The sequence below is a fragment of the Hippocampus guttulatus genome, chromosome 1, assembly GCF_054856545.1.
Source record: "Hippocampus guttulatus isolate MCC_2025c chromosome 1, RoL_Hgut_1.0, whole genome shotgun sequence".
NCBI classification, from domain to species: Eukaryota; Metazoa; Chordata; class Actinopteri; order Syngnathiformes; family Syngnathidae; genus Hippocampus; species Hippocampus guttulatus.
In genome coordinates this window covers 12943516-12960202 of record NC_141261.1, presented here as the reverse complement: position 1 = coordinate 12960202, position 16687 = coordinate 12943516, and the positions used below count along the sequence as shown (strand labels likewise).

The following is a 16687-nucleotide window of genomic DNA, read 5'->3' as shown; positions in this document are numbered from 1 at the left end:
CGAGGCGTACCGTGCCGTTCGATTCAACGTAATCAACCACAAGCCAACCGCGTCCATGTTCCATTTGCACAACGACTTCCTATTCGGCTTGAACCCTCGTTGACCTACCTCGTGATGAACCTCCCCGCCTTTGAAAATCACTCAAATCTCTCCTCAAGACCATGGGAAAGACATTGCTTCAAACACTGAATTTCCTTTCTCCTCTTTTAAGTCCGCAATGGAAACTTAGTCCATGAAGTGCATGCGGTCAGATCTGAGATAGATTGTATTGAAATCTAAGCTTTGAGGGGCAAAAAAAAAAAAAAAAAAAGGCACAACACAGCTAAGATGTTGGCAGCTGTGATGTGTGTTGAGAGGAATGCGCCGGTGTTATCAGTCGCTGAGTTATGCAAGAAGAGTTTGGTGGAAACCTTTGCCTGGTACAGCGCTGGACCTCAGCCTCCTTACACGTACACACAGCTTCGACACACACGAGAAGGCAAAGACGAGCAGGCCCTGGATCTTTCTAATTACCCTCGGTGAATGGGAGGCAATTGGACACCCCGCCTGCGTTATCACACCACCGACACTCCCCATTCGTCTTCCGATTTTTACTATTTATAGCTTTCATTTACAGTACGGACTTCAACGGAGGGGGCTTTCGGTGCACGGGAGGCTTAAGGGGTGTTCACACGGCACACATTTGCTCCGGCGCTGCACCGATGTATTTTGTTGCGATATATTTTACACCGGAACAAATTTTGTGGAGCGGTCACACGTACAAAGCTGCTGAGCGTGTCAGCACCGGCGCAGCGTCGGTGCTGCTCCACTAGCGGTCACACGGCAGTTTCTGCAGCGGAGCAAAACGACAGAAAACAATTTAATTGTTTTCTGTCGTTTTGCAGTTTTGTTAATTGTTTAATTAATTGTCTATCTATAATGCTAACGTTGTGACGATTAACACCAAACTGAATTGGTCATGCTCTTTATACAATTGAGTCAAACTCAGAGATTGAAGGCAGCACGGTAAGCTACTAGCTATACAAGCTAACTAAACGGCACGCTAGCAAGGCAAAAAAGGAGCCGAATCAGGTGAAGCCACGAAAGTAGGAGGTCACCACTTTTAAGGGTTTTTGTTCTTCAAAGGAGACAGCTGTCTAATGCACAAGGGCTTTGTTGGGGCAAAGTGGCCTCCTTTCCCCCGCGTGTTCGTTGAATTTCGGACGAGGAGAATGTTGGTTCTTCAAATAAAGGCTGGAGCCGATGAACAGTTCCTTCGACGCTTTTAATAACAGAATATTCCAGGCACCCGCGGGTTACGGACAATGGCTGCGATGGTCACGAGTGCGAAGCGGGAAGAGAATCGCATAATTTTTATATTATCAGAAGGGCGGTAACGAGGCACAAATTGTGACATCATAACTTTCGTTTCTCCTAAACCGATTCTCAGCTTGGCGCATTCCAAGGTTTGTGCGTCTTCAGCAGGGAGTATTCCAATTCTAGGTGATGATTGTTACAAGGACGCCAAGCTACGCTACGGGCATGGGAAAGTTATACAATATGACTGAATATGAGCAGAATACAGACTTCAGCTTTTTTTGTTGTGTTTGTGTGAGGGTGTCGGGAATGCAGACTGAGAACACGCCAAGGACCATGCACACGTGTGGATGTCGACTAAAAACAAACAAAAAAAACCTTTCCTGCAGTGTTTGATTGATTCAGTGGGCGAGAAGAAGCAAAAGTGGTGCCAGAATAACCCGTGGCAGTTTCAAAATGACAGACAACATGTCGCTCCTGCGTAAATGTGCTTTATCGTGTTTCGATTTGACTTTTCTTTCAGCACTCAATAAATGCCTGGAAAGTTCATTGGTCACTCTGGCATGCAAGAGCATCACCATACATACATTTTTGGTAAAAACCCATTAAAAAAATAACTTGTTAAAAAATGCGATAAACACTGCTAAGTAATTTATTTTTTGATTTTTTACATTAATTTATACTCATGAATTTACCTACATTGTCCGCAATGGTGTTGAGTGTGGGGGTGTGTTGCGATACAGCGGAGGTTTACATGGAAGGAGCTCATCTTGCCAAAGCCATACAGGGGAAATCACTCCAGCCAATGCACAAGGATGCGTTTGTCAGTCAGTTTTTTTTAACAGCAAAATGTGCAGGCGTCATCACATTCTCATATTGTTTATTTATTGCGTTATTCGCAACGGGTGTCCGTAGAGACGCACTGGCCCTTTCATCTGATGGTTAAAACTTTTATCCTTGCCCAAGCTAAGGAAGGCTCTGGGTCCTATCCGAATGGAGTCTTCCCTGCTGCATGTAAGTCAGTTGCTATTTGCATGAGAGGCAAATGAAAGCCCCTCCGACTCAATATGGAACGCAGGGCTTTCAATGCCATGCGTAACCCCCCGTTTGGTGTGGTGAGAAAGAAATGAAAGGTGTGTTGTTCTACGCGAGGGGAGGGGGCGGGGGGGGGGTGAATGTGAATTGTCTGGCGAGGACTGACCATAGCCTACACTCGGATTTCCCTATGCAAATAACAGTAGCATGGACTAGCAGCTGCCGGGCACAAAGTTGCTCCGGTGTGTACAGGGTGTCTTCTGTTGGAATCAAATAAGAGAAAAAAAAATTGAAAAAAATATCCCACAGTCATCACAGCGCAGGAGAAGAAAAGGTACAAGAGGGCTTTTAACTCATTCACTCCCAAAGACGTTTTTAAACGTCTTTTCAGACTTGGTCCAGAATTGGCTGGTACTGAATGAGTTAATAACCCCCCTTCAGCAACTGTCACCTGGGTGTCATCGAGCTCTAATTAAGAAGCGCCGGGCTCAAGTTCACCCATCTGCTCAAGGGGGCACTTGTATTCTCCCGACGGGAAACCGCAACGACCGCTTTCTGAACACGTCTTGAGAAACAACAGCGGGTTTGACTACAATGAGGGCAGGACGGAGGAGGGCCGGGTGTAATTTGTGGTTGGCAACGGCAGCCAGGTTGAAGAGTTAAGCAGGGTGGGGTTTGCCTTCAGGGAGTGAAAAAAACAACAGCTTCCATCGCCCCTCAAGGAGGAGCAGTGCGAGCCAACTGCGCCCAAATCAAAGCATTTTGGAAAGCGAGAAGCACAGCCGAGCTTTCTCGGGAGAAACAACGAAACGAGAGGATGGTGACATACCCCGAGAGTTGAGCCGAGGTTGGCCGGGATTGCATCAGTGGGAATCCCATCATAGCAACCAGCGGCCCGGGAGGACGATGCCTACAGGGAGGGAAAAACAACAAGATTAGATGGCCTGTTTGGATCCAAGGCGACCCATCACTAAACGCAGCGTCTTACATGAGCCGTATTCCAAACATGGCGGGACACTGGCTTTATTATGACATTAGTACAAAGCTGTAAGGGCAAAGCTATACCAGCGCATGATTTATATGGGGGGGGGGACCTATCTGTATTGTAAAGCCATTTTATCTTTGATGTCATATACACATGAAACTGACTTGGGATCGCCTCTTCAAAAAGCGTGTTTTAGTTGAGGATGCCGGACGCCTGAGGAATAGTAACCACGCAGCATAGACAGTGTTTACATAATATCATAAAAGACTCCCAATTCTTTGAATGCATCACTGTTTTCCGTTAATGACGCCGCCTTTCATCTCGTTTGGTGTGTCGCGCTATTCCGTTGGGAGGTGCTGGATGGGAAGGGCCGCTGGCCCACTCGCCGCTAATGCTCCATTACCACTCGATCCAGATATGATTTATTTTTTTCATTTTCAGTTGGAAAGCCAAAAAAAAAAAAAAGTTACTGATTATTTCGACTATGAGCTCTGTCTTGGGCTGCTCCCTGGACACTCTGGAGGAGGTGGGCAACAGGAGGATGCTAGCTAAGCTAACAGCTATGATGGACAGACTCTCCCACCCCCTCTCGGCCACCCTGACAGCACTGTGCAGCTCTTTCAGCCAGAGACTGACACACCGCGCTGCAAGAAGGAGAAATACCACCGCTCGTTCCTGCCGACTGCTGTCAGGCTATTGAATAGACAGAAAACCTGGATTCACCCCCACCTACCCATTTTTAATATGCTTATATTTATATTTTATATTTATTTCGATACTTTTTGTATTCTACTTTCTCCCTTTCGTAATTTATGCTGCTGTAAATTGGGAATTTCTCCATTGTGAGACAAATAAATATTATCTTACCTTATCTTATCTTATGAAAGAGGTGCCTGTGAGTTGGCAAGCCTGGTAAATAACTCCGCTAATTTTCGCTGCAAGTTGTACTTTTCCACTCATTTAAACGCAAGGAGCCATTTTGGACAAGAATGCATCCCGGAGGACATAAAGCGAGGAAGGAAAGCTCATGGAAAAATTATCGTTGGAAGATTACAATTGTTTGTTTGCATTCAAGTTCATCTTGCAGCAAACATGAGTGATGTCGTGCACAATGTAATGACGAGATTACAATTTTAGTATTCTGGCTACACACATCCATCATCCAAGCACCCACATACTGGTCGGTGGAGACTTTCTTTCTCACTCCTCTCTCTCATTTACAAAAAGCTTCACAAAACATGTACAACCAGTGTTCACGTGCACCTCCTAGTGTGTGCTAAATAGCAATGCAAATGGAGATCTTGTGTATATTTTAATCAGAAAAGAATCATTTATTTAGTAATTTATTGTATTGGTATTATTTTAATTATTGTCCTATTTAGGGACAACACTTTTTTTAATACAACTGCAGCTGTGTCACAGCTGAAATAGAGTGGAGTATTTTTTTTTAATGGAACACGTAAAAACCAAAATAGAAAACAGTCTGAGTTTGATTTTTGTACTTAATTGGTCGCTTTACCTGACCCAAAATTTGAAAATGAGAATTTGTAGTACATTAGCTTATTAGCTGCCACAATCTGTCAAGACAACAACCACAATTTCATGTTTTTCATCCATCCATCCAACCATTACCTAAACAGCTTTTTCTGACGTGTTTGAATTATTATTTTGAATTGTATTCGGCTTCATGTGTCTGACACATTTTGTAGGAGTACAAACTAAAAAAAAGAAAAATATGCAAGAATGAGTCACTTTATTTTTCTTTCCCATTTTCCATCGCGAACTGAAACTGGAACGAACAAATGATCATGAACAATGAGCAAATGACAGCGGCCACAATGATTTATCGTTTCGTGCTTCTTTTTCTTTTTTTATTATCATTAAACCAAGGGTAGCGCCAATGATCATTTTTAATCCACTAAATCATAACAACATTTTAGTTTTCTCAGTCGATGAAAGAAGCGCATTGTGGAAAATAAGTGTATGCATGAAATACTGTTATCATTACACTACCCAAAATGAGTTAGGGAACAATCGTATTCATTTTGGGAGCAACACACTAATGATACACTTAAAGCATGAATATAACCCTTCTAAACATCCGTAGCGTATACTTAATGGGCATATGAGAGGATTGACATGGATACAATTGAATTGTATCCTTGAATTTAATTCACACAAAAAGCGGTCTGTCAACCATGCATGCCATTTACCGGTACTTCCTTGTAGTGATAGGGCCACACGGAGGCGCCATACGTAAGGGAGACTTGTATCGTCAGTCGTCACGAGAACTTGATACTTCGAAAAACGTCAGTATCAGCCCGAAACCGACACCTGGTATCGGTATTCGCCATCCCTAATTAGTATATGGACAGAAATAAATGAATGCGCGGATAATATTTAAGGCACACTCAAGGACATTTCCATGACACAAAAAAAAAAAGGGGGGCAAAAAAACTACCCGATGAATTTGTCCATCAAGGAAATTTATCATTAAATATTCCATTTGAGTTAATATTTGGAAGTTTGATATTAATAGGAGATTTTGGGCGGCATGGTGGGAAGGGTGGAAAGTTTGAATGCTCTGCAGATGATTTCTTGGGTACTTCGGCTACATTCCACATCGCCACAACACATACCGGTATGTTGGGTTCATTGAAGACTTTAAACCAGGGTTGGGCAAACTTTTTGGCTCGGGGGCCGCATTGACTTTTAAAATTTGACAGAAGGGCCAGGTCAGCACAAGCTATGGTACATTAAAAAAAAACGGCATTTGTTGACAGTCCATATCAAACATCAACAGAATAAAAGCATGAAAGTACGGTATTAATATACTTTTTTTAAATGACAAAAGTGTTGTTGATGACCTATTTTAGCCTGTGCATCGCTGCAGATGGGTTGTGATCAGACCAGTAGAAGTAGAGCGATACAGAGGTACTAGGTGGTCGAAAAGATTGCCCCGCCCCCCCGTGTTCTGCAACTTCAAGTCAATGCGCCACCTGGCGGTGAAATGCCTGTTATTACAAGTCCAATTGAAATGAATGCAATCATTCACATTGAAACTTAATTGTGGACTAACCTTCGGCGGGCCGGATTAAAAAGACCAACGGGCCGGATTCGGCCCGCGGGCCGTAGTTTGCCACTGCTTTAAACTGTCCAAAGATGTGAATATGATTGTGAATAGTTGGTTGCTGGTCTACATCGGTCCCGTGATGAACTGGCAACCAGTCCAGGGTGTTCCAAAGTCAGATGGGATAGGCTCCAGATGACTTTCCATGACCTTATGGAGGACAAAGTCTTGAGAAAACAGATGGATGGCACTGACGTCCAACCAAATGTCTACTGCAAGCCAAAATGGTCAACACCCGGTTCAAGTTGAGGCAACGGTCCTTGAAACTTTTTTCCAGTCACAAAAGACATGTCAATCACAGGACATGTCGGCTGGTGAAGAATCGGTGGCTGCGGACCAGTTCTGGGGAAACCCCTCTCTTCCAAAAACAGCAGGACAGCACCCATGACACTGACGGCAAGAAAATGGATGGTTGGTTATGGCATCACACTTGTGCTGTACTTGCCTCCTTATGAAATTTCTTGTAACAAAACTCCCTCTGCAGATTTTCCTCGGGTGTTGAACCAAGTGCAGATTTTGTGCCTATATGTAGACAGCGAGGCAAGCAAAGCGCCACAACTTGTTGATGGAAAAATAGGGTTTGGTGCTAGTATACACAAAACCTCGTCATCATGACTTGCTGGTTCCTAGCCAGTTCTCGGGAGAGTCCATGTATCAGTAAACCCGATGAGCTACTGCACCCCCAAGGAAACAAAGAAGGGAAATATGCTTTGGATGATCTAAAAATTGCAAGATGCAAATTGTCCTGAAAATGATGTCATTAAGCAATGTCATTTGTTAGTTTTGCTAGATCTTTGTGCTATGTAATGATGTCACCACAAAAGTGGCTCCCACATCACGGACATCTGAGTGCCTAATTGCAATGAAGCTAATATTATGTGTTAAAACCTCTGCCAAATTTGAATGATTAAAAAAAAAAATGAGGCGTCCAAATTGTGGAAATTCAAAACATTCTCTTTGCTCTCAGATGCTGTGGTCATATCCCTAAATTACAGGATAACAATTGTGTGTGTGTGTGGGGGGGGGGGGGGGGTTATCTCACAAGATTCCCTCAGGATAGGAGTCAACTTTACCTTAATCAAGGAATTGGGACTGTATGGGATTTAAAAATTTGCTGGAGCAGACGGGAGCGGGATTATCCAGTAGCAGTAAAAAAAAAAAACTCTGAGAGTCTATGAGGATGAGGAGGGTTGTGACAGTTGTTTGTTGTTGTTGTTTTTTTTTATTTGAGTTAACCTCCAAAATGGATGGAATGGGCATCATTTTGACCGGGAAGGGACAGGACAGATTTATTATTTTTTTAAGCATGATTCGGGAGGGGACAGGATGGGATTTTTTTCTGTGGGAACGGGAAGGAACGGGAGTGAAAATCCATTCCCGTGTCAATCTCTATAGCACGAGTAACCTGAAATCTCCCCCTGCTCACCTGTCAATCAAATACCACTTGACCTGGAAAATGGATGCTAGTTTCTCCGAACATTTTTCCTATGCCTACGCATGAATAAATGTTCAACCTGTGAAAATATATTTGGCATTTCCACACTTCAATAATGAGGCACTCTAAAGTGGCCATACCACTGGGAAGCCTCTGTCCACACAGTGGCTGTCATGTTAGACTTAATTTTAAAAAATGTGTCTTGCTATTTCACCTTTCTAAGGATGATGTGTGCTCTCACGGCAGACATTGAGGCGCTATAAAGCGGCCACGCTCGCAGACTATCAAAAAGAAAGATGCATTTTTGGTGTGTGGGCATAGCTAGCTAGCTAACTAACTGATTGTGCTAATACAATGCAGGGGATCAAGTTCTTATAAAGTGGAGGGGGGGCGAAACACAATCATGCTCATATCGACACTTGAGAGCGACGTAGTTCTCTATTTTTTCAGCAATGATCTTAACGCATGTAAAATGTATTTAGAAACAAATACCCGAATTCCCTTTACAGGGCCTTTAGTCACTCACCTTATGTTCTATAAGAGGCTGCTCATTGGACTCGGCCGGTCAAAGTATGATTTCTCTGGATTGTAGAGGCAGGCAGTAGTTACGGTGGTGGTTTTGTAAAAGCATGTGTTATTGTAACACGTACTCTGTCACAATATGGAAAACATAAAATAACATTGGTGTGTTTATAGTTTAACTTTCATCATGTGAACGGCAAACTTTTAAACAGGCTTTCGGAGTGACAGTATCACGTCGCTATGGTGTCCGAGTGAGTAACAAGGCAATGGTGCCCTCTTTCGGCCACGCACACACACACACGAGAACACATGGCGACCTGTTGAAAAAGGAAGGTGTATGTAAATTATTTTATTTTGTCTGAACATTTTCAGCAGCAAAACTAATCCACAGCGATTATATGAATAATTTCTTCACCACTGGGTTAAAATGTTGGCGTGTCCTATCATTTGCAGAAAAAAACGGGCTTCTTTTTAATCGTGGATGTTCCCAGCGCCACCACAAGGTGGCACTGTTTCTATTACGAGAGATACTGTGGCAGCCTGACGCTCAATCATGTTTTCATCACTTTGAGCAATAAGTGTATTCCATCCATCCATCCATCCATTTTCCGAACCGCTTTCAGAAAGTTTTATGAAAAACAATACAAAACATGAAGCGCATTGATTTCTTAAGGATTTCTTTAATCTCTCTGTCATACGCGCACACACACACACACGCACACAAACGAATCCTGAGGCCGGATGTCCTTAAAAAAGTGCTCCATATTTATTGCAAAATATTATTGTGCAGAAACTGAGAAAACATGAACAAAAGGGGGGAGAGACAGTAAGGCCAACATCAGAACTCTGAGAGGTGAACTGTACAAACACCAAAAATAACATTTGCTGCTTTAATATTCTTTTATACATCAATTGATTCCTACTTGTCACAGCTACCTCCGTCGAGGGAAGGTTTAGAACACAAAAAAAAATACAAATAAAATAAAATCATATTTTACCATTTTGTTTTCTTCTTAACCTTATAGCATTTTCCTGCAAACCCTTCAACGATCAACCAAAAATTAAATAAGAAAGCCTCCTCTCAATTATCAACTTAAATTTGTTCTTGGAAAACGCTGCAAATGATGTGGGACTGCTTCCGGTCTGGAAACGAGTATAGAAGCGCTCCCCACTGTGAGCTTTCCTTGTACTCCTGTAACTGAGCACTCTTGTGACACTCTTGATTTTGGACTTCAAAATAACCTTAGCGGAAATTTTGACTTTTTCAAGTCATCCCTACCTCGACATTCAAAATGTACAAATTTAAACACTTGCTCCCCCCAAAATGGGGGTCCAATATAGCCAAACATTAAATCATCCAAAACCTTCCTCATCCCTGGATGTTAAATTACACAAAATGAAAATTAAATCAAAGATTTTTTTCTTTTTTCCATAGACAGAAGCCCTTCAAGAAACACACCAAGACAGCAGAAAGAAGCTGGAGAGTACAATCCAGAGCGCCAAAGAAGAAAATGGGCTTTTCTTCTGAAATGACTCCAGCAGAAAAGGTAAATGACGTAACAAGCTCAGTCTTCTTTCGGCTCTCCTATATTACAACACATTGGGTCAATCAAAAGCGAAACACGAATTCTCCTGCTTGGTGGCGATAACACACAATAACCACAGTGGATGCTCCCTGGTGGGCGGTAAATACACAAACAGTGTGGACGGGGCTTGTCGGGAGCTGCTGCTGTTTTTTTTTGGTTCGGTTCGGTTTTGTTTTTTTTTTGTTTTTTTTGAAGAGGGACATGTCCATCCATTTTGTTGCAGAAACATTCATTTCACTCACGACTGACACATTTTTCAGGTCGATAACGTCTGCCATTCCTAGGCAGCTCCCGACAGCGACAATATGAAGCGGCGACTTTGAACCTTTTATGGATAATCCCAAGTGCTTTTTGAAAGATTTGATACCCTGAGTAAGAGGACATAGGCTTGGGGGTGTATTTCAGTAGACTCAAAAACACTTTTTACGCCCCTCCAAGCAAACACCACCAAAAAAAACAAAAAACCCAAGACATTACAAAGTAATACCACCTTTCACACATAAATAAAAAAATCTGTACTTTACAAAGAAATATAAACCACAACAAATGACCCATTGCTGTTACTATATGCATACACTCATGCATATACTGTATACTGTGTAACCCCTCCACCCCCCACCCTTGCATACAGGTGGTTGGGAAACGACATAATTGCGCCCACTGCGGAGACTAATACTGATTGATGACTCTTCCCAGATCCAAATGAGAGCAAACGTAATTCACAGGGCGGGCTGTAGGGGGAGGACTCATTCTGTGCAGCCGTGTAAACAGAACAGAGGCCGAGCCAGCCAGAGAGGACAATGGGTAACAGACATCCACATAAAAGCAGCGGCGGTCAGACAAATGAGCGGGTGGCTCACGGGGGGGTTCTTTCCACAGTGCAAAATAAGTCCATGCGCCTTACTAGCAAGGCGGCAGACGACGACGGTGGGACGAATGATGACGGCAGGCTGCAAAATACTAGGCACCCTCTCCTCCTCGCTCTGTGGCTCAGACGAACAACTGGATGCGTTCGCGGATGGTCTGCCGGCAAATGGGGCAAGCTTTGAGCACGGCGCTGCAGTCGATGCAGGAGGCGTGCCCGCACTGGAAGACCAGTTTGATTTGGTTGTCGATACAGATGGGACAGGTGATCCGCTCCTCCATCTGCCGGTAGCGAGACTGGAGCTGCTCCAGCAGGTTGTGCTGCTCCGAGTTCTCCGTCCCGGGGCTGCAGTCCACTTCGGTTTGGTCTGAGGACAAGAAGTGAAAAAGCAGACAACAAATGGAAAACACCGTACGTACTGTATTGTAGAGCTGAACGATGAATCGAAATTTCAATCGTCATTTTGATTTTGGCTTGTCTCGATCTTTAAAATGTTATCATCGAAGAAAAATTATTTTAAAATAAAAACGGACTGAATCATGACTCATTTACCTTCATGCATTTTCTCCATGGTCGGTTTGAAATAATGTCCCATTTTTTAATAAAGCGATGGATCATTAAACGTTGACAAATCAATAAAATTATTTGACAGATTAATATTAAAAATAATCTGTTTGCAGCCCAAAACGTGCTATTTTTGTCACTTCTTGAATGTTACAATGACGCGGCGATGGGAAATCTGCACACCCAATTAGCAACCAGCATTTGGCATCTGCTCGTCAATGTTCCGTAGTCCCGGATTTTAACAATAGAAAAAGTATCAGTAAGTATCACATCTGTACATGCCATGGAAAAAGGCAGACTTAATGAATATTGCATGAATCTTAATTGAAAAAAAAAAAAAGTACAGCTAATTTGGTATGAGTGTATTTATGAACGTGTGCATTTTGGTGCGAATCCAAATTAGGAAAGCTGGTCTGCTCTACAAAATTGAAATTGTAAACGTATGTATGGTGAATTAGTATGATTAGAAATATTGTCCTTGTAAAGGCACAATGTTTTACACGGCACGATTGCAGCCTTCGGGGAGCTTTAAATCAAGCACCTTGACAGACAAATTGAAGAGGGAAGGAGTTTGTCTTACCTTGTCGAATTTTCTTGGTGATTGTGACTTGGCATTTAATGCATTTCTTCATCCGATGGGCGCACTCTGTTCAAGCAAGGAGAATGTCAACGAGACATTCGATACACTGCTTGAAAATTGTCATTGGCTGTCTGTCTTGTATTTAAAGCAATACAATACAATATGCAGACATCTTACCCGAAAAGAAAAGCTTGGTGATTGCTTGATGGGGGTTTTTTTCACGACATAACGCAATAAAAATGACACTATACTGTTTACTTTTTGCGACATTCTTAGTTGATGGTAAAATATGTGCCTTGGCTCAATAGAGGTTGGGAAATATCGATCTATCTGACTCACTTTTTTTTTTCCTTTTATCCCAGGAAGTTGGTCCCCCGTGACAAAAATAATCAACAGTCTCATCAGTCATTAGCCAATATTAAGCAAGTCACTTATGTCACTCTGAATGCACCAACTTCCAATGACAGAAGCCGTGAACGCACCTTCACAGGCCACACTGTGCTGGCAGGGGCAGAAGAGAACCAGCAGAGCCAGTTCGGAGCAGATGAGGCACTCGCTGGGACCCGGCAACGTAGTTAGAACCAGATTGGTCATGGTGTTTGGCGTAGTGTGAACCCGACGAAGGTTCGCAGCGCTCGGGCCCTGGCCAGACGTCACGGCTTGCAGGCGTTGCAATCTGAGAGACGACCACGCAGGCGGCTTTTAAGTCTGTACATGAACCGCGGGGTTGCGTCGTTTTCATGGCAAGCACCTGTACTTCTCCGAGAAGCTTTTGATGAGCTGCTGCATGGCGCTGTCCGCCACCAGGTCCAGGGGGGTCTTCCCCTTGTGGTTGGCATAGCTGATGTCAGCCCCTTCCTGCGCCAGGAAGCAAGCGATTGCCACTCCAACACTGAGCTCAGTATTCCCGAGAAGGCCCGAAGCATTGAGCTGCGGGCACATGTGATGAAGGCAAGATGAGTGCGGGAAGAAAGTTAAGGAACAGACAAGACACCCTTGTGACAAAACGGTGGATGACAGCCTCACAAAACAGTCTGCTGAAAACAAACACACCTCATGATGAGAGAGGAACGATCCAGGCTTATTGTCCAACGCTTTTTTTTAACTTTTCTGACTAAAAATATGATTCTTGGAAAGTGGAAATACATTTCTTCTAAATTTGACGAACCAGGGAGTTGTTAATCTGCTGAATTTTAATGATTTAAAAAAAATGTGGCGGGCTTTTCAACGCTGCAACAATGAGGTGCTCTAAAGCCCCTCTCTACACATTAGATGCCATATCGGATTTTTAAAAAAATATATACAGTATATATTTATTTATCTCAGTGTTCTCTCTTCCCTCCATGATGTGCATGCACTCATGGCTGACAATGAGGCGCTCCAAAAGAGCAGACCTATTTTCGGGGCGTATGTAATTTAGCAAGAGCATCACAATTGGGCCAGAGAACCCCTGAGTCAAATGAAGGCGTTCAAGTTCTTTTATATTGGCAGAGCGGGTGGATTCGTGCCAGACTCTTCAGTGCATCACTAGTCACCTTATTAGCTAGCCACTGAAAAAATAAATGCATTAAAAAGTGAACTAGTAAAAAGCTACTGAACACTTTACATGCACAACTGAGTAGTACATCTTTCTTGAATATTTCCACATTTTCAGAAAGTTTAGAACCGTGAATTCACTCGACAGACTAACGTGAAAAGCAAAACTGGAAGTGTTTAGTATCTTGTGTGTGAGTCATTTTTGGCAAGTGCCCAAGATGTGCTGCAGTGTTTGCGGTCCTGTGGACTGGAAAGGGCATTCTTCATTGTGACAATGACATCGACAGTAACTCATGTGGAAGTCGATGGAAGTTTAGAATGTGCCTCACAAAGCTCGCCGTAAGATTATCTTAATTACGGTGCCTGCTGTCAAAGCATCCATCCATCTGTTTTCTAACGTGTCATGAAGGTCGTGTGGAAAACCGGGACCTGTCAGCTGGCTTTGGGCAAGAGGCGGAGTCGAGCTTTAACTGGCTGCCCAGCCATTCATTCTCGCATTCAAACCCAAGGACAATTCAGAGACCTTCAATAATTAGCCCCCCCCCCCTTGAACCGCTGCATACATCATTAAAGCTACAGCGCAGCACTAGCGTAAAGCAAAAACAAAAATGCTCAATTCTTCACAACCAAAAGGATTTCTTTTCAGCACTGAAAATAAATGTAAAAAAAATAGTCACATCATACGGAACTCACGAGTGACTAATATTGCCTCAGAGGATCGAAGAGCACAAGACTCCTTTGAGATGTCACAGATTGATTGGGTGCGCTTTCTGTCCCCGACATCAGGAATCAAAATTTGCCCCAGGGAGACACAACGTGACAATGTTTTTCTTGCTGCGCTGAACCACAGGCAATCTTCAGAGCTCCATTTTGGTTAAATATAGTGACAGAACCACATTCAATTTTCAGGCATGTGGCTCATCAGTTTTGCAAGCCTGCTTATACTTACTTGTTTTTTCATGTTCAAGATCTTGTAGACGGTGCCACTTTAATTTCTAACATACTGAATGCAAAACATACCAGTCAGCGGATTTTAGATTTCGAAGGTTTTACTGCCTCTGTTAAGAATAAACCACCATTCTGCTCCGTTTACTTGGGCTGGACGATTGCAATGCCACTGGAACAGGTTGCAAAATTTTTGCAATCCATCCATCCATCCATTTTCTAAACCGCTTTATCCTCACAAGGGTCACGGGCCGTGCTGGAGCCTATCCCAGCCGTCTTTGGGCAGTAGGCGGGGGACACCCTGAACCGGTTGCCAGCCAATCGCAGGGCACACGGAGACGAACAACCATCCGTGCTCACACTCACACCCAGGGACAATTTAGAGCGTTCAATCAGCCTGCCATGCATGTTTCTGGAATGTGGGAGGAAACCGCAGTACCGGGAGAAAACCAACACATGCACGGGTAAAACATGCAAACTCCACACAGGAAGGCCGGAGCCGGGATCGAACGCATGACCTCTGCACTGTGAGGTCAACGCGCTAACCACTGGCCCACCGAGCTGCCCATTTTTGGAAGCAACTGGACGAAATCAGGAATGTACAACATTGAAGGTTGCTTCTTACACTGGGAGTTTGCATGGTTGTTAGCTTATTTCTAAATGCCCAGACGTAACTTCCTACAGGAGTGTAGCGTAAATCTTTAAACCCTTCGAACCCAAAAGCTATCAATTCTCTTTGCTGCTGACATACTGTATTGCTTTTGTCACAAAGCGCCCATCCCCTCTGACAACAAAATGGCCTCTTGACTCTGCTCCCCCATCACTTTACCCTGGAGTAGAGAGACGTGGAGGCGCAACTCTCGCCGCTCTCCTCAGTGCTGCCGCCGCCGCCGCTGCTTCCTACGGTGGGCCCGAGCATCACATTGGCCAGCTGCGGTCGCAGCAGAGCCACATGCATGGCGGTGTCGCCATCCTCATCCTCCATGTTCACGTCGGCGCCTTCGACCACCAGAAGCTGGATCAGATCGGTGTGGCCCTGCGACACCGCCAGCTGCAGCGGAGTCTGGTTGCGGTTGTTGCGGATGTTGGTGTCACAGCGTCCCTGTGGGGGGGGGGGTTAAGAAGCCTCATGAAAGTACACCGAACAACACAATTACATCTCCGGTGCCATTAAATGACGTTACACACTCACCTCCTTAATGAGGATCTCAGCGACATCCCGGTGATTATTGAGGGAGGCCAGATGCAGGGCGGAAAAGCCGTCCTCCTTCTTCACGTCCACCAACTGTCGTGCTCGGCCGAGAATCTTCTCCGTGGCTCTGTCAAGACATCCAATAAGCCTCAGAATGTACTGAACTGATTTGGATCGATTGACAATTGGCTACGCAGAACTGAAACATTCTTCTAGTTAATCCATTTAAAATTACAGAGTGTACCTTTCGCACTACCATAGACATACACATAAAACTGTCAGAATTTAAATTTCACATCAGCAACTACTTTACAGTTAATACTGGAACTGAACTCAACTTAAAAGCTGTTTTAACCGTTTTTAAAGTTTTAAATGTCAAAAGAAGAAGCGGCTCGTGGCGCAAAGGTTCAGTCTACAATTTGGGCACAGCAGACTGCATGGTATCACTTTTAGTGTTCAATCTTGTGCGACAAGAGAGTATATAAAAGACAGTCACCCAGTGACCCAACAGAATAATCAAATGACACCGCTGCAAACTAGTGTTGAGGAGACTGAGCTTTGAAAGCTCGGTAAAAGTGACTTGAATTTTGTACTAAATCCTAAAATGAACAGGAAGCCAGTTTCCTGAGCATCTGTGATGTCATTTTTCGTCCACACCACGTGGCAAAATGGCCGCTCCCTGAGAGGGATAAAAACGTTGCCATGACAATGCAAGCAAGAAACTACTCCTAAGAAAGCAAAGATTTTGCGTAACATTCATCAGAGAGCTGTCTTTACTCGTGTGGACGCTGTATAAACGCATGCACGGACGCACCAAACTATACTATGTTGCATTTGGATAGTAACGCTACTTGCAGTGCCGCACGTCACCACGTGACATTGTCGAGTTGTCACTACAGTTGAGAACGGACAGACAGACAGACACACACAGAGGGAGAGAGAGAGAGAGAGAGAGAGACTTCTCATTCAATAGCAATATAAAGTGTTTCCAAACCAGCACTTTTGGTAGTGTGTAT

At 43.8% G+C, this 16687-nt stretch overlaps 1 protein-coding gene across 3 annotated transcripts in view; it reads right to left on the bottom strand.

Annotated features, from left to right (window-relative positions):
• Positions 1 to 9145: 9145 nt before the first annotated feature.
• mib2 (MIB E3 ubiquitin protein ligase 2) overlaps positions 9146 to 16687 on the bottom strand; it is a 38303-nt gene continuing 30761 nt past the window's right edge. For all 3 annotated transcript variants that reach the window (XM_086110470.1, XM_086110463.1, XM_086110480.1), the window contains 6 exons: positions 15672 to 15798; positions 15309 to 15581; positions 12750 to 12928; positions 12481 to 12674; positions 11999 to 12064; positions 9146 to 11221 (listed from right to left, as the gene is read on the bottom strand). In XM_086110470.1, the coding sequence (XP_085966596.1) occupies positions 10980 to 11221; positions 11999 to 12064; positions 12481 to 12674; positions 12750 to 12928; positions 15309 to 15581; positions 15672 to 15798 (1081 nt within the window). In that variant the 3' untranslated portion in view covers positions 9146 to 10979. The remainder of the gene's footprint in view (positions 11222 to 11998; positions 12065 to 12480; positions 12675 to 12749; positions 12929 to 15308; positions 15582 to 15671; positions 15799 to 16687) is intronic.